Genomic DNA, 23,900 nt, shown 5'->3' with positions numbered 1-23,900 from the left:
TATATAAAAAAAAAATATCTGTCACCTATTTAATAGAGCCATCACATGTATTGTTGCTGCAGTATTTAAGTAGATAGGAGATTTGACTTGTATCCTACATAGGAAACAGCAGTTTTAGTTATTTTAGTATTTAAACTTAAAAAATATATTTTTCAGTCATTTGCCAAGGCAAATTTTATTTCAATTACCGAAAATTATTTTTCATAGTTTTAGTTAACAATAACAACACTGGCACTGTAAAGTTGGATCTGCACAAGTCCACTGTCTATATGCAAAGTCTCATGCTTACCCTTCTTTTCTTCACTCTAGCACTCAGTCGCCATAGTTCACGTTCCTGGCCGTCGACCTTTTGGACAGAATGTGGTCGCTGTTTATGTGGATGGAGAGCACTGTAAAACAGCACCCTTGCGCTTTCCTTCTCTGAATGAGGTGAGTAAGTTTTATTGTTTGCAGTAGTTTTTTTGTTTTTAATCAACATGTTTTGTTTTATTGGTCTTTTTGACTTTCAATGTTTCAGCCTTTCACTTCCTGCTGCATTGGGTCAGCTGGACACCGGACTACTACCACTATGACTACCTCGCCAACCTTGACCAACCCGTCCCACTCGCCCTCCGAGATGGCATTTGCAGCTCACACTGGGCCGCCTACCCTTGCACGCTCCCAGTCCTTCCCAGCATCCTTTGCAGCAGCCGCAGGGGGAAGGCCAGGTTTGAGTCGTGACAGTCCGGTCCACACCATTCCGGCAGGGCTTCAGGACACGGCATGGGGTTCTCCTACATCACTGGGTGGTCTTTTAGCCACGGCGTTCATCTGCCATGAAGCTCTGCAGCCTGCTCAGGCACGAGCCTTGTTCACTGCAGGTATGAATGAGACATTCCTACATATAAAGCATTAATTCACGGCTCCAACCACAAAGAAACAAACGTTAAATATGTCTATCTCTGTTTCTCTCATTCTGCTTTTCAGGTCCCAATAACGTATCTCTTTTCAAAGCTGATGGTGAGCCGTCAGAAGTCAACAGTAAACTAGTGCTATACTATACCCCACAGGTAATTATCTTCTCATTGATCCATATACATGTTTTGTATATTTATAATGATAGTAATATAAAATAAATATAATATAAAGTTAGGTTCAAAAGTCTAAAGTAATATATATATATATATATATATATAGAGAGAGAGAGAGAGAGAGAGAGAGAGAGAGAGAGAGAGAGAGAGAGAGAGAGAGAGAGAGAGAGAGAGAGAGAGAGAGAGAGAGAGAGAGAGTTTTTGAGTAAAAAAAATCTAAATCCTAAAACTTTATTTCCAAGTTTATCAAATGTTTTGAATCCCATTTGATTTTCAGTTGTGACCCCACTGTATATATTATGACAATAATATCTACTAGCCTTATATCGAAGGATTGCCCACATTCTTTTGTCTTGTAGGCCTTTAAGAGTCAGATCTGCTTGGATCTGTCCCCGAATCATCTGTACGATGGCAGGTTGACTGGTCACAGAGTGGTGAACTGGGACGTCAAAGTATGTCTGTCACTGAGCTTTATTGTCTTTTAAGATCAGAATGATTTATCTATTCCTGACACCAGTACGGCCTTTTGTGTGTACCAGAGTTTGTGTGTATTCAACAGCTTATGCTCAGGAGAAGTAACCGCTAATTAAGTTGTATTATCTTGTCTAATGTGTAGGATGTGCTGAGCTCAGTAGGTGGGATGGGTGCTCTCTTGCCCCTTTTGGAGCAGGTATGTTTACTGGATCAGGGCGAGACTGTAGGTCAGGAGACTTCAGATCTTCTCGGGCCAGAGCTCACGTCCTCCAGGGGTCCTGCCGGCATGCTTCTGCCACTGGGGAAGTCATCTGGTCAGTTCTATCTATTTATCTATCAATCTATCTATATACACTCACCTAAAGGATTATTAGAAACACCTGTTCAATTTTAGCCTGGTTAAAACCAGACCATTCTCAGTTGTAACTGAGTTATGGTCTGGCAAAGCGTCATAGACAAATCATTTCCAGAGGGGCGTCACCAATGGACGTCGCGGATAGACCTAAAACCAATCAGAGCGATGAAGGAGATGACGTATGCAGAGCGGCAGAAACATCTCCGAGTGTTGTTCTTTGCTCGGTTTTTAACAAAAAGGAAACGTTCAAATCGCTTAAAACAGACGCGATAGCTGATTCGAACGAGTGATGTTCGGCGGCGGCATCCATCTTTGTAATGTAGGCTACAAAATCTGCTTCAAAATTCCCAGCGCTGTCGTCATCGTGTAAAGCCCGCCCCAACGTTTCTGATTGGTGCCTCGATTTCGGCGGATTGGAAATGAGTTTGAATGAGCTCTTTGCCAGACTAACTTTCAGAGCAAATCTAAATTTGCCGGAAGTTGTCTGGGTTTTCCCAGGCTAGTTCAATTTCTCATTAATGCAATTATCTAATCAACCAATCACATGGCAGTTGCTTCAATGCATTTAGGGGTGTGGTCCTGGTCAAGACAATCTCCTGAACTCCAAACTGAATGTCAGAATGGGAAAGAAAGGTGATTTAAGCAATTTTGAGCGTGGCATGGTTGTTGGTGCCAGATTGGCCGGTCTGAGTATTTCACACTCTGCTCAGTTACTGGGATTTTCACGCACAACCATTTCTAGGGTTTACAAAGAATGGTGTGAAAAGGGAAAAACATCCAGTATGCGGCAGTCCTGTGAGCGAAAATGGCTTGTTGATGCTAGAGGTCAGAGGAGAATGGGCCGACTGATTCAAGCTGATAGAAGAGCAACTTTGACTGAAATAACTACTCGTTACAACCGAGGTATGCAGCAAAGCATTTGTGAAGCCACAACACGCACAACCTTGAGTTGGATGGGCTACAACAGCAGAAGACCCCACCGGGTACCACTCATCTCCACTACAAATAGGAAAAAGAGGCTACAATTTGCAAGACCTCACCAAAATTGGACAGTTGAAGACTGGAAAAATGTTGCCTGGTCTGATGAGTCTCGATTTCTGTTGAGACAATCAGATGGTAGAGTCAGAATTTGGCGTAAACAGAATGAGAACATGGATCCATCATGCCTTGTTAACACTGTGCAGGCTGGTGGTGGTGGTGTAATGGTGTGGGGGATGTTTTCTTGGCACACTTTAGGCCCCTTAGTGCCAATTGGGCATCGTTTAAATGCCACGGCCTACCTGAGCATTGTTTCTGACCATGTCCATCCCTTTATGGCCACCATGTACCCATCCTCTGATGGCTACTTCCAGCAGGATAATGCACCATGTCACAAAGCTCGAATCATTTCAAATTGGTTTCTTGAACATGACAATGAGTTCACTGTACTAAAATGGCCCCCACAGTCACCAGATCTCAACCCAATAGAGCATCTTTGGGATGTGGTGGAACGGGAGCTTCGTGCTCTGGATGTGCATCCCACAAATCTCCATCAACTGCAAGATGCTATCCTATCAATATGGGCTGACATTTCTAAAGAATGCTTTCAGCACCTTGTTGAATCAATGCCACGTAGAATTAAGGCAGTTCTGTATGGTGGCAGTATTAGTATGGCAGTATTAAAGCAGTATTAGTATGGTGTTCCTAATAATCCTTTAGGTGAATGTATGTATGTATGTATGTATGTATGTATGTATATATATATATATATATATATATATATATATATATATATATATATATATATATATATATATATATATATAGAACTTGGTAGTATTTGTTGGAAAATAAACAAGTCATTGTTTTACAGTAATTGTAGAGGTAAATACATTTTATTTTTTGTAATGCATATAAAAAATTACATTTTATTACAGGACTTAGAACCTAGATGAGAATCACCATTGAGAATTACAAACAGACTTCGAAGTAAAACATTTTGACGCATTAAAGTGAAAAATCTGAGGGAAAAGCGTTTAATTCTCATTTAAATAATGTCACAATGAAAAAATATATTAAGGGTCTTTAAATAATCGAACTTATTTTAATGGAAGTCTGCAGCATGTCAGAATGAACCATTAACAGCTTGTTATGTTGCTCTTTGAGCTGCTTGGCACATTGATGATGTAAATTTTCTGTATTTGCAGTATGAGTCACCATTGATATTTTCTGAGCATGCTGTTTTTGCTCTGAGTTAGTGATTCATGTAGTTGTGTTTAAGTGTTTGCGTATGTGTGTATATGCCTGCGCAAGAGGCTGAAGGCAAGATTGTGTTTTTCTTGTTCTGTTATTAAACTTTATATTTCCTTTGGCTGTTGATTTCTCATGTAATGCTACTGTTGCAGTTATTTGTCAATGTTGCACTTCACTGATATAAAACCAATTGCTGGTGTGTGTGTGTGTGTTTGTGTGTTAGAGGGCCGTTTAGAGAAGAACAGTGTGGCAGCGTTTTTGCTGATGATTAAGAACATGCTGCGCAACCACCCGGCCAATCAGGAGAGTCTGCTCCAGTGCCACGGGCCGCCCATCATCGGAGCCATGCTCGGCAAGGTACGCACACACACGCACGCTGGTCAATAGAGAGGGTGTCTGGAGGTCTAACAGTGTCTTCAAGGTGTAGCATCCTGTTAGGAAACACTTGTGCTAACAATCTCATGATATTGCACAATACACACACAACCACAGTTTCACATGCGTTAAGGTTTTATCTGGTGCCAGGAATCTTTCAAGAAATGACCAAGCAGTGTTTGAGCGTCTGGTGCAAATGCATTCAAATCAAGAGTTCACGTGTGTAGCAAAACAGCACAATCCAACTTCTGTGTGACATTTAACGTAATCAATATAGAGAAAAGCTGCATAGTTGTCTTTACGAAGATCAGTTACTAGGCACATGATATTAATAAGGTAGTTTGATTAGAAGCTGATAAGTAAAAATGATACAGCATGTAATTAAACAGCAGCTGAAGTTGATAGAAACAGATGCTGATCTGCTGCGGAACCTTAGGCTCAGCCGTGGCTTATATTGTTCCACAGAATTAAAAGTCGTATCTAATCGGCATCTGATGTACTGTGACTTGACAGGCCAGTGAAGTCCTTTGAAGAGTTTCTTGAGTTTGAGAGTTGAAAAGTACACACACACACACACACACACACACACACACAGTTACATAAGTATACCATCCTCAGGCATAAATACTCAGGCTGTCAATTATATACATTAATGTAGGACAAGCATTAAATTCAATTTTACTTAAAAATATATAAAAAAATAAGAAAAAAGAGATCCGCACACGAATATAGGCCAAAAAGCCCACGGGATTTTATTGTCCAGAGGCCAATTTAAAACTATATCTAATACCATTTTTGATAATATTTTTTATAAATATTTTCACTACCGTTCAAAAGTTTGTGGTTTTTAATGTTTTTAACCAAGGCTGCATTTATTTGATCAAATATACAGTAAACAGTATAATATTGTAAAATATCATCACAATATTATTACAAAAAAACTCTTTTTTATTTTAATATATTTAAAATGCTAATTTATTCCTGTGATAGCTATGCTGAATTTTCAACATCATTACTCTAGTCTTCAGTGTCACATGATCCTTAAGAAATAATTTCTAATATGCTGATTTTGTGTTTAAGGAAAATGTATTATCATTATCAATAGCTATGTTTCTATCCAAAGTTCTGAATTTAACTTGGAATATCGCATAAAACATTTGCGAATAAAGCACCGTTTCCATCCCATGTGTTTAAGAGGGAAAAAATCGTAAATTCCTGGGAAATTGGTTAAAAATATCTGTAATAAAAGTGGAAGTTGCTGCAATCGAGGAAGCCACTGAGACTCTTTTTTCCTACATCATAAATGACTTGGAGCGCACAGGCAAAATGCAATAAATGTCATGTTATCTTGCGTTCGGATGCCTGGTGTTTGGGAACACAATCATGTGAGGCAGTTTTGGGAGGCCGTTATACCATTCTGATAACAGACTTTTGTTCAGGCATTTCAGAATGATCAAACCAACATTTGAGATGCTGTGCAACGAGATCAGTCCACTGGTTAATCCAGTTATCCAATCATATCCATTGTTGAGGCAAAGTCACGTGACTTTTTTGTTATTTGAGCGTATACGTTTTTTTTAATGCACATTTTTAGAATTTATGAGCATCTTGGTGTTTCCATCCAGCATTTATTATGCTATATCCCAAAATGTGTATAAAAATAGGTGGATGTAAACATAACTAATGTTGAAAACAGTTGCGCTATATTATTTTTATTTATTTATATTTTTTAAGTAAAAAAATATACAATGCAAAAAATATATATATATCTAAGCAAGCCTCCTGATCTCTTAGGTAAAAGAGTTTTCCTACCATCAGAGCACTCAAGATTGAATTGAGACGCTATGCAACATATGTGTCTCATGTTTCATTGAACCAGAAACTTTTAAATATTTGAATGCTTTTCACTGCAAATATTGATATATGCATATAATGTGATAAATCATCATATCATTTAAAAGTGCAGCAAGCGATTTCTGAGAAACAATGTTGATATTTGAAATCGACGCCAAAACAAACACACCCCTCCCTTCATTGCTCAGCCCTAAAGCTCTTGCCTGGTTTTAACCCTTCTTCTTCCAATTTTATTCCTCTGACCTCCTCTTTTGTAATGTCTCTCAGCCATCTCTCTTTCTACAGTCTTTCTACAAATGTCCCCCTTGCTCGCTCTCTCTCCTCTCCCATCATGAGCATATACGCCCCTATTGATGATTGGCTACAATAATGTTTTGGTGCTCTGCGGATCGGTCCAATCCACATTGTTTTTTTCTCCTATTTACATAGCCAGGACTATGTAGAAACAGCACACACACCGAACACACATCTAGAAAATATTCACAAAATTGTTTGTTTAGGTGTTGATTTAAATTTCTCAGAAATCGCTTTAGTTTATTTGATTACAAATTGATGGATGGCTATAATAGCTACAAACACTTTCTGATCGTATTTGTCTTTTCCAGGTCCCCAGCAGTATGATGGACATGAGCGTTCTGATGGCCTGTCAGTTCCTGCTCAAGCAGGTGTCCAACGAGGGCAACAACGCCCTCCTATCACAACTGTACCAGTACCTGCTCTTTGACTTCAGGATCTGGAGCCACAGCCACTTTGCTGTCTGTCTGGGTAAAAAAAAAAAACATTAACAACCACGACACATCACAATAGCATAAGCCATTGTTTTTTTTTAACTGTTTGGTATTAAATGCAAATAGCAATCAGGCCCTAAAGGTATAGTTTACTTAAAAAGGATACGTCTGTTATTATTTACCTGATTATGTCATTCCAAACCCCTTTCTCTGAATTTATGTTGCTTTGTAGGTCATGTGCAGTACCTAACCACTGTCATCAATGAAGGCAAGCTAAAAACGCGCAAGAGGTACGGTGTTCAATACATCCTGGACTCGATTCGGTCACACTACAGGTGCGTTCAGATTTAAATTGTACTATTATGATTTTGGTGATAGATCCATGTAAAAATGAAACATCTAATGCTGATGTAAGATGTTTATACTTTTTTGGGGGGTCGACAGTGCGGAGAAGGACGGCAGTCCTCTGTCTGAAGAGAGGCGGACGGTGCAGATCTCTCTTTTCTCTCTGCTGAAGGACCTTCTGAAATCTCCCACTGCTGAGGAGCTGCACAGTGTACTAGCCTACGCTGCTATAGTGCAGGACGAGCAACAGGTGAACCACTCTAGCTCTGTTTACAGTGATCTGCCTTCAAAAGCAGTATACTAACTCCCATGGAAACTCATAAGAGACAGAAAAATAGGTGTTAGTAGTCAGACACTGCTAGGTTGACTTCCTGAAAAGATTAAACGGTGTCTGTTTGTGTCAGATCATTGTTTATTTGAGTATCTCAACCAGCCTGACACATTAAATCAACCAATGGTGCTATTTTGGGGGCGGGACTATATTTGCCCAACCAATGGAATATATTTAACCCTAGAATGCACAAAAATAATATATGATTTGTAGATTTCTTCAATAGAAAATAATAATAATAGTGAATCTAATTCTGTATTATTCAAGTATAAAAGTATTTCTCAATTTCATAGGATCAGGAAAATATACAATTTTTGTACGACCACCACAGGTTTTCATAAAGAGGGTCAAACTGACCCATAAATAATTACTTGGCATGCCATGGATTGCACATTTATCATTAATTAAAACTAAAACCATAGAAAACATTTGCACTATTTGAAATAAATTAATATTAAATTCAATTAAATATGGAAACTTAACAAAAACTATACAGACCTATTTTAAAAACAAAAACTAATAAAAATGTTACAAAATATTATTAAAAACTTTAATTAAAATTACAATAGAAAATATAAAAATAAAATCTAATTGAATATATTGAGGAAAACTGTAATGTTACTAAAATAACACTGACACAACATTTAGCTTTGTCACTGTCAGTTTAATATTTTACTTTGGAAAAAGACATTACTGAACTTTACTGAACATTTTAAGACAAATTCTTTGTGACAAATGTGATTACAGTGAAAAATAAAGATTAAAACAGAAACTCTTCTTTAAATGATTTTTTTTCTTCATTTATTATTATGGGAATATTCTGGTAGGACTAGAGCTTGCAGAGTCGTGACTGAATATTCTCTCTCTCTCTGTAGTTGATCAGTATTCTGGATGTGTTATACACTGTGTTGAGGAGTTCTCCTCATCCACGTGAGCAGGCTGTGACGGTTCTTCTGGATCGAGGGGTGGAGCAGCTCTACTGTCAGCTCCTCAAACACAACTATGGCGACGAGGCTCGTGAGAGATTATTCCGGGTGAGAAACACTTTAAATGTTGCAGAAATCATTGCAGTAAGGCATGTTTTGAGATGCACTAAGTCATTGAAATCATCACGATGAGATCAGTTTCTTTCAGTGTGATATTAACACATCTCTTCTGCTCTTCTGCAGGTCATGTACAAAGTCCTGAAGAGTGAGCGTGTACCTGAGCGCAATAAACTGCGCATCAAACTTAAGGACTCCAGTTACCTTGGGCTGGTCTGCTCCTTTGGAGACGTCCCCATCACCATGGCAACTGTGCGCTGTCTGTATGAGCAGGTGCTCGCCACAGGTAAACTGAAGAAAAGGTGGGCAGTAGTTTTCAACTTATTCTTCAGGTGTTGATTGGTCTGTTTTGTTGTCTGTTTTGTGCAGATCCCAATCCTAATTTTAGAGACCTGTTGGCAGTGGTGTATCTGTCCCATCGCGCCGACCTTAGTGTTCGACTAGATATTTGTCGTAAGGTGAGTGAATGCTGAAAATGAAAATGTAACTATGGTTTTACTACAAATAAAACCAAAAAACATGATTATGGTAGTTAAACCATGGTAACCACAAATTAACCATGGTATTTGTTGTAAAACTGTGGTTATACGAATGGTAATCAATCCGCCGAAAAAAAACATGGTTTCTACACTCTTACTATAATAAAACCATTGTTAATATAACCATTGTAAGGGTATTTTAAGAGGTGTTGTAGCTTTTCCTTTTCTTTGTGTTTGTCAGTTAACCTTTGGTTAGCAAACTTGCTAAGCCTACCACCTTAGCATAGCGATAACTGGTTAAGAAAAGCTCTTTTGATAATTTAGAACAATATATCATAATAATAAGTACGTTCATGATCATCCATTACAAACCAAAATGGGATAAGATTGTGACTTCAGTTAGCCTTTGTGGTTAACAAGGTTGCTAACAGTTTTGCTTGTTACCTTACCTTAATTGGTTAAGAAAGGTTCTTTTGGTTAGCTAGAACAATATATCACAATAAAAAGAAAAAAAGCATAGTTACCGTTGCAACATTTGAGTCACTCTGCAATTCATCTTATCAAGTTCACACCGCCAAACAAAACGAATCTCTCGGGTATTTCACACGTTTTAATGGAAGATACATTCCATCTGACAATATAGATTCCCTTGCAAAATACAACACTGTGACAGTCTTGATTTAGCAGTTTTAAACATGCACTATTTCTAAACATACACATACATACTCATCTAAATGCCTAATTATTATATGAATGAATTAACATTTCTGTCTTCATCTTTCATTCCTGTAGCTCTTCCACTTGATCTACTCTAATGAAGAGTATGTGAAGCAGCTCGCTCGTCAATCAGGCTGGCAGGATGTTCTCACCAAACTCTACGTCAAAGAATCGTACGAGTCTCGCGTTCGCAGCCAATCCAATTCTTTATCCAGCCCCACCACCTCGCTGGACCCCGTTCTTTCCAGACCCGTCTTCCATCGCGAGGACAGCGTAACGGAGGACACTCGGCAGAACGTCTACATCTCCCTCACTGCCCACCATGAAGAGGAGTATGAGGAGGAAGAAGGAGAAACTCAGGATGTGTCCGAGGGCTACTCTGACCTCTCCCAGTCTCCCCCGTCAACCAAACAACTCAGGAACGGTTCCCTACACTTCAAGCCATTTGACTCTGGAGAACAAAGCAGTCATTCGTCCTCCCTGTCCAACACCGTGGACATTCCATCATCGTCCCGCCTGCTAGAGGAAGAGGAAAGTGTGTATCAGCCTCTCTCGCCCTTCAGCTCACCCTTTGAGTTGGAACTCCAAAAGGGACCTCAGACCCCTGTGGGTAGCCAGCCAGAGACCCCTTCTCCTCTGGAGCACAGTAAGACCTTCGCAGGCATGAGACCACGCAAGAGCTCCAGTCTGTCCAACGTTCTGGACGACACAAGCTATAGCACTGATCCACCTACAGACACCATCTCCAACACATCCAACCCACAGGTACATGCTGAACACCCTGGCGGTGTCCGAAATCACCCCCATACCCTATTTAAGGGGACAGCCATTTGTACTGGAGTCCAAAACTATAGTGGACATTATCGAGTACACACATTCGATCCCAGTTGCACTCTACTCGAAATCAAGTGTACAACAGATGTACACTCAACGCCTATAGCTGCTAGACCCATGCACTGTGAGCTTCACACTGAATGAATATGGCATCTACAGCACTTCTGGCACACAAGTTGTCTGAATTCGCTCACTCATTTTCATTTGTTCTTTCAGTGGACTATATTAGTAAAATAATGTAGGGAATAAAAATTGACGGGGTAAGTTCGGGATTTAGACGCTGAAACAGGATAACAGACAATATAGCAGGGCGTAATTATAGACCAAATGAAAAGCAAAGTAAAAAGCATGATAAAAGTAAACCAAGTTACTTTTTCAGTGTTTAAAGTTTGCATAAAATAAAATAGTTGGATTGAAACCCAATAATTAAAGGATGTACCAGAGTGTAGGGAGCAGGAAATCATGGACCATGCTGGAAAAAACAGACTAGCTAGACAAGATTGGCCAGGCTGCAAGATCAGCTTAAACAAGCTAAGACCAGCAAACAACCTAGGCTGGTTTAACCTGTTTTTTGAAGCTCTTTTCATATGGGCTAATTGGTAACCATCTTGCATCCACCCAGAACCCCTCCAGCAACCACATAATAATGTGCTAATATCCATTCAGAACACACATGAGTCAAACTTTTTGATAATTTGATTACTCTGATAGCTAAAAACGTGCCTCTTTATCCCCCCCATTAGGCTCCAGAGGAGGAGTTGTGTAATTTGCTGACAAACATCGTATTCTCTGTGCTGTGGAGTGGCACTGAGGGGTCTGAGGATGTGATATGGAGAGAAAGGGGTCAGGTGTTCTCAGTCCTTACCAAGCTTGGCTCGTCCTGCCAACTGGTGCGGCCACCTGACGACATCAAACGCAGGTCAGAAACGTAGAACTTTAATGGTTTTAATGTTGCATTAACAATTCCTCTGTCCCAGAGAGCTAAAATGAAGACCGATGTTTTTTTTTTCAGACTGATTGAACTTTGAAGATTTAACCTTTTGAAACTGAATGAACTTTGAACAAAACCCTATCACAAAGTATTTAAATTTTGCATCTGATACCTCAAGTTGTGCGGCTTGATGAGGAGAGATGCGCTAAGGACTTTAAAGTTGCGATAAAACAGAAATAGATGTACATCACAATACAGACGAAATGATCTGTCACTAAGTACAGCAGATTAACAGAAAAATAGAAGGCAGAGGACTTAAAGGGTTAGTTCATCCAAAGAAAATTCTGTCAGTAATTACTTACCCTCATGTTGTTCCAACCCCGTAAGACTTTCGTTCATCTTCGATGACAAATTAAAATATTTTGGATGAAATCTGAAAATAAAATACTATACTATTGGTTGCACAGAAATGGGCATTTTTCTGTTTGTAAAACATTGTAAAGCATGTTTTAAAGCGTCCTCTGGAGCCTAATGGGGTTTTTAAAGAGGACCTATTATGCTTTTTTTTACATTTTCATCTTTCTTTAGTGTGTAATGTTGCTGTTTGAGCATCCAAAGGGAGTTGTTCTCTATAGCAGTAAGCACTGTTTCTGAGCTCGATTGTAGTCTTTCGGGAACGTACATGTCACAATATTCCTCTTTATAATTATTTCCGTCCAAGGCATACGCAAAAAAAGGGGATGAGGTTGAGTTGCGTTAGTAGTGCGTTAAAACTCATTGTCATTTCTGAAACACGCTCAAAGCGGTTGACCAATCACAACACACTGGTCTAGCCGGCCAATCAGAGCACATTGCTCTTTTTTATGAGGGGTTTCATAAACACAAGAACTAAACTGGGAAGAGACACATTACTGACAGACGGAAGAGAAGAGAGAGAAGAGCGGTGCTGCGATAATGTAAAATATGTGGGAACATTTTTTTTTAATATTTTTTTTAACATTCAAGCATGAAAACCTGTTCTAGCAGACCTCAGAAACAAAATCAAGGCATAATATGGCCTCTTTAAAGGTGCTCTAAGCGATGTCACGCGTTTTTTAGGTCAAAACTTTTTTTGTCACATACAGCAAACATCTCCTCACTATCCGCTAGCTGCCTGTGCCCTGAACACACTGTAAAAAAAACGCAGTCTCTGCAGACACCCCAGGCTCCACAAACGGCAACAAAAACAAACTGGGCTTACCCACACCACGAAACATAACAAACTGTTCCAGCCAATGACCGACAAGAAGGGTTTGGAGGTGTGGTTTGGGGGTTAGTGTGCGGATGAGGAGGAGGGAGGGTCTAGCTAGCCTCCGTTTTGTTTGACAATAGTTCGAACGTCAACAAGAAGTGACGTCACCCAGCATCGCTTAGAGAACCTTTAAGTTGCAAATGGCCCCTATTATAAGAATTGAAATCCAGGAGAGATCAGAGGCTGAAGGGAGGTACCGTACATTAAAGCGTTTTTGGGATTCCTTTGGTTCAGATGAGGGCAGGGCGGGGATCTCTGGAGGGCAGAAGTTCTTTGCGCTACTGGGCTGTTGCTTTTTGTGGTGTGGCTTCAGCATTGCATCAGCATAGAGCTTGTTTTTACTGTAAGTCTTAGGGCGTGCCTGTCTGATGACTTATTCAAGAGAAATGATATTGTCTTTGTTTTGTGGCTGTGAACAAACATTATAAGCTGGTGGGGGTGGTACAGATGCCTCATGTGTCTTATGTGTGTTGTAGTCTGTTGGAGATGATGCTGGAGTCGTCTCTGTCAGATTTGAGGGACTCTCAGGGCGTGTCTCTGCACCATGTGCCTTCTTTGCTTCGCCTCCTCAGACTGCTCCAGGACTTTCTATTCGCCGAGGGCACTGACAATCAAACACTATGGAGTGAGAAGGTTAGGAATGGATTGATATATTCTTACTCTGAGAATTTATAACTCACTTATTCCAACGCCAGAAGAGTTTGAAACAAGAAGTTGAAGGATACTCAGAATGAGGATGTTCACACTACACACAAATCCAATTTGGAAAATACAGTAAAAAACAATAATATTGTGAAATATTATAACAATGTATTATAACTTTTTATATATGTTAAAATGTAATTTATTCCTGTGATTTATTTTCAGCATCATTACTCCACTCTTCAGTGCCACATGATCCACAAGAAACATTTATTATTGTCAATGTTGAAAATAGTTGTGCTGTTTAATATTTTTATGGAAACGGTGATTTAAAAAAAAAACTAATTTGATGAATAGAAAGTTCAAAAGAACAGCATTTATTTGAAATATAAATATATTAACATTGACATTGATGTTTTTTTAATTATATTTACACTTTCAATCAATTCAGTGCGTCTGAATAAAAGTATTAATTGCTTATTTAAAAAAATCGTTTTGACCCGTTAATCTTTGAACCTAAACTTTTGAACGTATAACACACAACTTGTAAGGATCTGGGTAGTGAGACAATATGAGCACATTATCCCACTCACATATAATCTCATATGTACTGTATAATCATATATGTAATATAAATAACTCATTTTAAGGAAACTTTCTTCTGGTGTTGCTTTATATTCGTGGCAGATCTTTGAAGGGGTGGTAAATCTTCTGGACAGGCTGCAGGCGTGGCACACGACCCCAGGGTCAGCCGGGTCTGCTGAGCTCAAAGAGATGTCTCTGATTGGCCTGCGTATCATCACTGGATACATTCAGCAGCATCAGAACCCACAGGTACACGCATATACACACATCTTACTAGATAAACCAGGGATTCCAGGGTTGTTTTATAAAATTCTTGTTCTTTGACATTTACAAATGTGTTTTTACTTATTATGTGGGGTGAACTGAATGATTATTATGACAGTGTCAAACAAAACTAAATAAAATAAATGATGGTGTTGAAATTTGTTATACTCCCTTTCTCAGGTGGAGTGTTAAAACTCACACACATTTTCCATGGTCATGTTCAGAATTATTAGATATGCTTTTGGGCTTTAAAGAGCTTCTCTTTTTTTTTTTTAAGTAGCTTTAGTTCATTCCGATGGAGAGCAGATGTCCGTATATGGAGATGTGTGGGGTTTTTTATCGTTCTTCTCCAGACTTACTCAAACCCATCCCACACTCAAATTAGATCATATCAACTGACTGAGGATCTGAATTACTGTTGGGCAGTTCAGGAAAACATGTGCCTGCCTCATGGCTTCTTTCAGTCTGCTGTTCATGAACATGTTTGTTCCTTTCAGGTTGTCTGTTTATACAGCACTAAGCTTGTAAATATTTCCTTTAGTATAATGTTCCTTAATTAAAAAAATTTGGTTGTTTGTGAAAAAAGTCCGAATTTGAAAAAAAAAAAAAACTTTAATTTTCGTATAACATATGTTGCAGCATCACCTTTTTTCTCACGATATGTTTCAGCTATAATTATAAAAACTATATAAAACAGCTAAATTACACACTGCATGAAAGGTAATATCCCCAAAAAAGCATAATAGGGACACTTTATTTTTGACCATAAAGCATGTGTGAATATTCATAGAAATCAATAATTGGATCAAAAAATAAATGAACTAGCATAGATGCATCCTTAAAACCGTAAAATGAAAATGGCTCAGCATATGAGCTCATATAAAGATCTGCTGTGCTCACAGGAACTCTATAATAAGCATAGACAACCAAGTGCCACTCACCGCGAAAGCCGTATTTCAGAAATAAACCTTTAGACAAAGATAAGAGGCAAACATGAGTAGATAAACAAGACTAACAAGGGATGACACAGGTGTGCACAATCATTTGGAGAATTCATGCAGTTAAAACATGATTTTAGATGCTGTGCATGTTCAGAAAGGAATAATAGCTTATTGTGAACTGCATCTTGTGTACTATATACTCCCTGTTGTTGTTTTAATGTAAGATGGGATGCATTTTGCAGTGATAAGCACTTCAACTGGTAGTATGCTACATTGTCACATTACTTTTTCGCATCGCTTGTTTTGTTTAAAGTGAATGGCATCCATGTTTAGGAATTAAAACCATAGTTTTTTGTGTCATCAATCATCCATTTGTTTGAGTTTCGAAATTGCTGGAAGCCGCTCAAATGATCAAGGCTGGTATTCTCGTGTTAACTCGTCAAACTTGACAAGTCAAATGCAAGGCATTGTGGGATACAGTACCCTGCACAGTAGTACCTGTTAACAAAGGTCATCTCAGTATTCTATAAAAGTGCATTGTCACAACTAAGCTGTATACAAACGCACAAAGCTGAAGGAATCAGGTTCAAAATGCTTTAATAATCCACACTGAAGATAATCCAAATAAGTTAGACAAACGAAACACAACCGCAACAAAGACAAGACCGGACAACAAAAAAGAACAGAAACACATAAACTAGGGGCAATTTACACCACACCGTTTTCAACTAAAAACCGAAGACTTTTTATGCGTTTTGGTCATTCGTTTACACGACAACGGCGTTTTGGATGCCTGAAAACACAAACTTTTGAAAACGGTCTCCATGTAAACAACAAAAACAAAACCTGTGAAAACGATGACGTCATGCACATGCGTATTACGTGTTTTCATGGCCATAGGTTAAAACAGTATAAAAAATCATAATAATAATACGTAATATGATTGTATGCCATTCTGATCATATTCAAAATACTTTCACAATACACATATCAAAATAAAAGCCTAATGTTGACAGGAAAAAAGGCATTTAACACAGACAACCCCAAAATCATGACAGTAACATGTAATATCTACAATTTTGTCTCCTTAGGTGTGTGAGATGGCATGTTTAAAGCTTCATAGCCTGCTGCAAACTGTGCTATGTCTGTCCTGGGAGGAGGTGTGTTTTCTGCTGGGTCGTCTTGGTGCACCACTTTGGCCAGCAAACTCTGGTTCAGACCCAGGCGCCGAGGTTTTGCTGAGCCCGCTGGTGCCCATCGTCCGAACGCTTTTGGACCAGCATGCGGAACGCACCACCCTTCAGAATCTGCTCCCCAACCTCCCCGCCACCAACGGCAGCCCCTCCTTCGCCCAGGACCTCCAGAACTACTGCAGCACTGCTGAGTGGCAGCAGTTCTTCCAGAACCACGTCAGTACAGCCCCATCTTACTCACACACACACAGCCTAGCAGACACCCAGTTAGACTGTTTACCTTATGATAAGCTGGCAGCTTTTCCGTGTCAGTATATGTTACCACAAACCTTTTTTGTTTGACCTTTTTTGGATGCAGAACGACAAGAATAAGTCTCTCAGCCCTCATTCTCAGTCAAACACGAGATAAGCTCAGCCGTGAAGGATTAAAGCACTTTTTTTCGTTGATATAACCCATAGCCTTGTTCACATTTATTGCATATTATATAATCACCTTGGATTCATTTAAGTTCACCTAAAGCTGTTCGACTGGTTTCAGAGCTGTAGACCCCTCTCTCTAAAACAGTGAATAACTTACTCAATGGACGTGTGTTTGTTTTAGCATGAGGGCACTTTGACGGTTAATCCGCTTCCATTGTAGTGATGAACTCTTTATTTAGACCCTTTTGTTCATCCAGTGCCAAAACAAGATAGAAAAATTCAGATTTATTCGCCTCATCTCACAAATCCAAAACAAACCATGCGTTTAAATGAAACAGACATCACGGCAGAGTGACCTAGAGAAGATTTATGAAGGCTGGAGTGTGACTGTGTGTGGTTATAAATCTACCCTGTTTGGAATGTTCATGTATACAAATCACACGGTATATTACCATGCCTTAAATCGGGACGTAAACCAGGTTTTACACTATTCCCAAATATATATATATATATATATATATATATATATATATATATATATAGGTGAGGGGAGGTGACAAGAGAGAGAGTAAAATGTTTGTGTTTTGATTGTTCAGCATTAAAATGTGTCGTGTTCATTAAATTTGTTTTTAAAGGTTGATACAGTACAATACATTTTCACTATGAATGAAAGAAGCAAAATATCAACAACAGTAATATGATTGAAGATGATCTGTAATCATTATTATTTTAATTATATTATTAATGTTTACAATTTATTTTAAATGATCAAGTATTTTAATATTTGTAAATAAATTGTATACATTTATAATATAAATAAAATACATATTTTATTCATATTATTGTATGCATTATGTAATTATATATATACATATATTACACATTATTTTGAGTATTATTGTATACATTTATGAAATAATTACAATTATTATTTAAAGTTATTTTATGCATTAATTTATTATATTATATTATTTGTACTTTTAACAATTTTTGCAATTTGTAAAAATATTTGAATCATTTTAAATGAATTGTAAGCATTTATAATAAAATTAATTTTTATTTTAAGGATTAATTTGAACTATTATTATATTATATTTTTCCCAAACAATTCTACAAAAATGAGATTTACACATTAATATATATTTCTGATGTGTGGTCACAGATGTGCCAGTATTAGCTGCTTAACAGTAACTTCAAACATGGCTTATTCGCACAGCAGAAATATCCATTTTAACCATGTGACATGTTTTTCAAAATGTATGCCTGTAGGTGGAGCCCACAATGCAGCAGTATGAGCTAGACACTTTTGGAAAGAGTCACGACCTGATGTCCAACTTTTGGAATTCCTGCTTTGATGACCTCATGAGCACTGCGCAGAGAAGAGACAAGGACCGTTCTGACTGCAAAGCCAAGTTTCAGGTGTCTGCTAACCCCAGTTATTCCAATACAGAGGGAATGTGTTAGGCTGGTAAAGAGAGGATTGCTGGTTTGATCCATACATGGAGCAAACCTTGAGTGCTTACTGCTTGGGAATACTGGGATTATTTATTACACATCCCAAACCCCAAAAACATAAGTGTTTATGATAGATGAGTTAATAACATGGACTGGTTGTGCTCTTCTCTTTCCAGGAGCTCATCATTAACCCGTACCTAAAACGAGTGCGCACAGAGAACAGCCGCTACCACATTGTGCAGAAGATGATTAACGGCCAGCAGGAGGTGGTGTGGAGGCACTGGAAATCACTGCGTAGATTACTGAGCAGTGAGAGAGGAGCATGGGCCCTCAGGTCTGCATGCGTTAAACCTTTCTGATGCTTAGTGAATATGATGCGTTGAAGTATTTTGTTATTTTATTTCTCATTTATAGATATTTATGTATATATGTAGTATACACAGCAGTTCAGTCACTGCGCAAGCTGATCGGTCGATATCTTGTCCTTTTAACAGTTTTGGGGGTTTCCCGTGCCCGACACGCTAGTCATTTGTCAGTCTTTCTTCTCCGTGTTCACAAGTTTAAGTTCCTTTGATTTAAAACTCTTCTCTACTGACTCACTCATAAAGAAAGTCTTTGCCGCCATCTAATGACAAAATAATGTAACTTCTGTTGCTGTTCACGGACTATTTTTTCCAGCGGAAGGAAGGCTTTTAGTGATTTTACTTCATGAAAGTTGCATTGATACATATATTTTTTGGCTTTAATATTTGTATTGCGTGGTAACCGTTTTGTAAAAGCAACAAGGGACTCAAGGCTAGGGCTGTATTGTGAATAAGTCACGGCTGAAGGGGTTTACTCTGCTTCGCGTCGTGCCTAACAACGCCCTTCAGCCGTTATCGTGACTTATTCACGATACAGCACAGCCCTCGTACCTTATTGCTTACATCAGCAGCATATCTTATCTAATGGCAGTACCAAGTACGTACTTGCTCTGCAGCAACAGCAATAATCAACAGCAGCAGCAGTGTAGTAGATCTAGTCTGCCAATATATATATAGAAAATTGATGCACCTCTTGATGAAAATAAATGTTGTGATCTTATTTCCATCAAGAGGTGCATACATTTTTGGTCAAGATCTTGTATTTACATTTACATTTATTCATTTAGCTGACGCTTTTATCCAAAGCGACTTACAATTGCTATATATGTCAGAGGTCGCACGCCTCTGGAGCAACTAGGGGTTAAGTGTCTTGCTCAGGGACACATTGGTGTCTCACAGTGGATTCGAACCCGGGTCTCTCACACCAAAGGCATGTCTCTTATCCACTGCGCCATCACCACCCATATTGACAATGCAAGAGTCCAGCACTCTGTAAAGTCTCCTCCAGCACATCCCAAAGACTTTCTATTCATTTAAGACTATTCTTTCACAATCTGAGCCTGATGTACCTTGACATTGTCATCCTGGAATATGGCTATGATGTGTCTTCCTACATGGTTGTTTAAGAAATGAAAACCTACACACTCCATCAATTAGGGTTAGAAGAACTGTAGCCAAACTTATAACATGCTAGAAACATAATAATCACTGCGATAATCATCCAATCATAGACTCTTAAGCATTTGCCTATTTAAATCCAAACAGCAACTTTTAAAAATTTTGGTCGGGAAGTGTATACATGATACTTGGCCTTCACATGTCACATCCACTTTTTATATACGGTATATATGTGTGTGAAAGTGAAAGTGACATGTGAAGGGCAAGTATGGTTAACCTTACTCTGAATTTTTCCTCTGCATTTAACCCATCCAAGTTAGTGCACACACATTAGGAGCAGTGAGTAGTGAACACACACACACACACGGAGCAATGGGCAGCCATTTTTGCTGTGGGGCCCGGGGAGCGATTGGGGGTTCGGTGTCTTGCATAAGGGCACCTCAGTCATTTCCTGCCGGTATTGAGAATCGAACCCACAACCTTCGGGTTACCAGTCCCGAAGGTTGACTCACTAACCAGCGCCACCGTAAACCGAGTTGAAGTGAGGTTCAGTTGTATACACTGATACTGTATATCGAAGTATTATATTGTGGTATGTGTGATGGACTGAGTGGAAGTGTTTGTGTTTCAGGGTTCAGCCAGAGGTGAGATGGAAACTGTCGAGTGCAGAGACGTACTCTAAAATGCGTCTGAAGCTGGTGCCAAATTACAACTTTGATTCTCACTGTGATGCCAGTGCACTGAGAGATAACATGGGTTAGTATCCCTGTAATCTGCAGTATGAATGATACTGAATAAAACAATAGGGAGTAATAGATCTCAGAATGACTTGGTAAATGGCCATTGTGAATTTTTTTTTATTTTTATTTTTTTGCCTAGACCAGTTACTTTAAAATCATCTCTCTCCATTCAACTCTTTGTTATTTCAATGTTCATGTTTATATGTTGAAGTCCTGGGCTGTTTTTCTTCTGCAGGAGCCGACAGCCCTCGCAGCTCGACCGAGCCCCTCCCTCTTGCTGTTGCCAAGGAAGCCAAAGTTAGTGACATGGAGGATGACAAACTAGAAGATGAGGATTTTGTCTTCCTTGAAGAGTGAGTGTCCTACTGTAATTCTGAGCACTCGTTTGCTTTAAGGAAGTTATCTAAACCAAGAGATCTCAACTAAACTGGTTGATGCCAAGAACCACCAAATATGATGAACCCCTTGCAAGGAATTATCTTCTAATATATGAGGAACATATTTTTATGTATTGAAAAAATTGGTATGTGAATACAATAGAATAGCAATAGAATAAAAATGATATTTTATAAATAGAATTAATATCTTTTAGCATGTTACTTAACATTTTTAAAAATCAAATATTCCTTGTGTGGCTTAGAAACATCAGCAGCAATATGACACCCAGTTTTCAAAATATAGTTTATTCATAATAATAATGAGAATAAAACATTTCTTCCACCGAGTAATAGTGTTACATAGGGTGAACTCAAAAACAAGGGAGAGCTGGATCCAAATGCAGTGAGTTTAATAATAGAATAAACATAACAAATCCAACATGGAGAACAGAGTACCCAGGAACAGAGTGAGTGCAGCAAACATAACATCCATGTAGGACAAGACTCGACAAGGAACACAAGAAACACTGGGGTTTTAAATGCACAAGGGGTAATTGGCAAACAAAACACTCCTGGGAACAATCAAAGAAATAGTCAACAAGAAAACCTACAAAACATGGCACAGAACCGGAAATAACATAAAAGTCCACACAAGAGCAGTGGAAAACACAGGCTGGGATCATGACAAAGAGGTTCATCCATATTATGTGTACTTATCTGCAAATTATAATGTCTTCAAATGTGGCTCATCAAATCATGTTTCAGAACTTACCAGTGCTTTTTTAGTATTTATAATCTTATAGTATTTATTAATATATACTTTATTTTTATGTATTTTCAGGTTTCTAATTTTCTTATGTACTTTTGTAATGTTTATTGGTTTTTTGTGTGTGTGTTTTTTTGGTCATTTTTGTACATCAACTTTATTACTACTGGTTATTTTAGTTTCTATTTTCCGTTGTCCAAAACAAAGCAGAATCAACTGTTACACGTCTCCAAGTAACACACAATAGTTGTGTTTTGTTCCTGAACGAATCGGTGTCTTTGAACGAATCAATTGAGTAATGATTCAGCCTTTCTGGTACCTGCAAACAGCTGGGGTTTTTGTGACGGAGCGTATGTTAAGCAGGGTGTGTGTCATTCCTCAGGGCGGAGGAGGGCGAGGAGGAGAGCCAGAAGGAAAAGCTGGTGCTCTCAGAGGAGTGTGAGCTCATCACTATTGTTGCCGTGGTACCAGGTCGCCTGGAGGTCACAACACACCACCTGTACTTCTACGATGGCAGCAGTGAGAAAGAGGAGACAGAGGAAGGTGAGTTCCACCTTGTATCGGACCAGTTGATCAGTTTAATGCGCGCTTGCTGAATATAAGAAATCATTTATTTATTTTGATTACACTACAATTCAAAAGTTTGGGGTATCACGGTTTCCGCAAGAACATTAAGCAGCATAAACGGTAATACTATATTGATAATAATAAGAATTGATAATTAGAAAAGCACCAAATCTCAGCTATTAGAATGATATCCGAAAGAATCATGTGACTGAAGACTGGAGTATTGATGTTCAAAAAAACAAACAGTTTAAATTGTAATCATATTTTGCAGTATTTCTATTTTTACTGTATTTTAGATTAAATAAATGCAGTCTTGGTGAGCATAAGAGACTTCTTTCAAAAACATTAATGGATATTAATTATTTCAAACGTTTGACCAGTAGTGTATTGGATAAGAAATGATTCATGATCATAATGCGTATGCTTTTGACTGTCCATCCAGGTATTGGGTTTGATTTCAAGAGGTCGTTGTCACAGCTAAGGGAGGTTCACCTGAGGCGATACAACCTGCGGAGATCAGCACTAGAGCTGTTCTTCATTGACCAGGCACACTACTTCATCAACTTCAGGAAGGGGGTGAGTTACACACAAACTGTGGACATTGGAAAAGGACACCTAGTAGATGGCAGCAAGCATTGCTGGCATTTGAGGTCTCTGTGTTTTTATATTTGTTTGGGTTTTCCCACAGGTGCGGAACAAAGTCTACTCCAGGATCCTGGGTCTCAGGCCGCCCAATCTGTTCTACTTTGGTTCTCGCTCTCCTCAGGAGCTCTTGAAAGCCTCCAACCTGACTCACGTACGCCTTATATGAAAGAATGCTCATAGCACAACTTTTTTCCATTTATGTGGGGAATCAAAAAATGGACACAAAGTTTAACACATTTTATTCTGATTAACAGAAACTCAAACAGACACATTGAGCCTTGGTGCTTATATATGGGAGATGCTGATTGGAAACGGTTCTGCATTGCGTCCCAATCCCATTCCCAACTCTCTCCCCATAATTTCCTATTCCCTTTGTATTGTATCTGCCAATAAAAACCTGTTAAAAGGACCACACAAAAAAAAACTTCTAAATCAAACTGTTTATTTTCATTTTTGTTCCTTTTGCAGAGATGGATTTACAGAGAGATCTCCAATTTTGAATATCTGATGCAGCTCAACACCATTGCTGGTCGCACATACAATGATTTATCCCAGTATCCAGTGGTGAGTCCTTACAGAGCCTTTGTTTTGTTGTTTTCGTTTTTTTTTTAAATATTTGTTTTTGTTTCTTTTCATTTTGTTTCAATTTATTTTTTGTTTTGTTTCATTTCAATTTGTTTTGTTTCATTTCAATTGCTGTTGTTTTGTTTTCGTTTCATTTCAATTTGTTTTGTTTTATTTTGTCGTTTTTGTGTAAAAAAAAAT

At 38.5% G+C, this 23,900-nt stretch overlaps 1 protein-coding gene across 3 annotated transcripts in view; it reads left to right on the top strand.

Moving 5' to 3' along the window:
* The window catches only part of nbeal2 (neurobeachin-like 2), a 79,116-nt gene that overhangs the window by 42,108 nt on the left and 13,108 nt on the right, over nt 1-23,900 (top strand). For all 3 annotated transcript variants that reach the window (XM_056234464.1, XM_056234465.1, XM_056234466.1), the window contains 25 exons: nt 310-429; nt 518-860; nt 967-1,049; nt 1,430-1,522; nt 1,687-1,858; nt 4,355-4,488; nt 6,966-7,125; nt 7,321-7,423; nt 7,533-7,683; nt 8,640-8,798; nt 8,934-9,093; nt 9,177-9,265; nt 10,079-10,768; nt 11,581-11,756; nt 13,536-13,692; nt 14,389-14,535; nt 16,583-16,900; nt 18,374-18,523; nt 18,736-18,893; nt 20,672-20,796; nt 21,016-21,133; nt 22,306-22,466; nt 22,933-23,066; nt 23,179-23,286; nt 23,604-23,699. In XM_056234464.1, the coding sequence (XP_056090439.1) occupies nt 310-429; nt 518-860; nt 967-1,049; nt 1,430-1,522; nt 1,687-1,858; nt 4,355-4,488; nt 6,966-7,125; nt 7,321-7,423; nt 7,533-7,683; nt 8,640-8,798; nt 8,934-9,093; nt 9,177-9,265; nt 10,079-10,768; nt 11,581-11,756; nt 13,536-13,692; nt 14,389-14,535; nt 16,583-16,900; nt 18,374-18,523; nt 18,736-18,893; nt 20,672-20,796; nt 21,016-21,133; nt 22,306-22,466; nt 22,933-23,066; nt 23,179-23,286; nt 23,604-23,699 (4,305 nt within the window). The remainder of the gene's footprint in view (nt 1-309; nt 430-517; nt 861-966; nt 1,050-1,429; nt 1,523-1,686; nt 1,859-4,354; nt 4,489-6,965; nt 7,126-7,320; nt 7,424-7,532; nt 7,684-8,639; nt 8,799-8,933; nt 9,094-9,176; nt 9,266-10,078; nt 10,769-11,580; nt 11,757-13,535; nt 13,693-14,388; nt 14,536-16,582; nt 16,901-18,373; nt 18,524-18,735; nt 18,894-20,671; nt 20,797-21,015; nt 21,134-22,305; nt 22,467-22,932; nt 23,067-23,178; nt 23,287-23,603; nt 23,700-23,900) is intronic.

Source organism: Rhinichthys klamathensis, unplaced genomic scaffold (assembly GCF_029890125.1).
Source record: "Rhinichthys klamathensis goyatoka isolate OS25496 unplaced genomic scaffold, OSU_Roscu_1.1 h1tg000395l_1, whole genome shotgun sequence".
Classification (NCBI taxonomy): domain Eukaryota; kingdom Metazoa; phylum Chordata; class Actinopteri; order Cypriniformes; family Leuciscidae; genus Rhinichthys; species Rhinichthys klamathensis.
The sequence above is the reverse complement of the archived record's forward strand: the minus strand, read 5'-3'. Positions and strand labels throughout refer to the sequence as shown.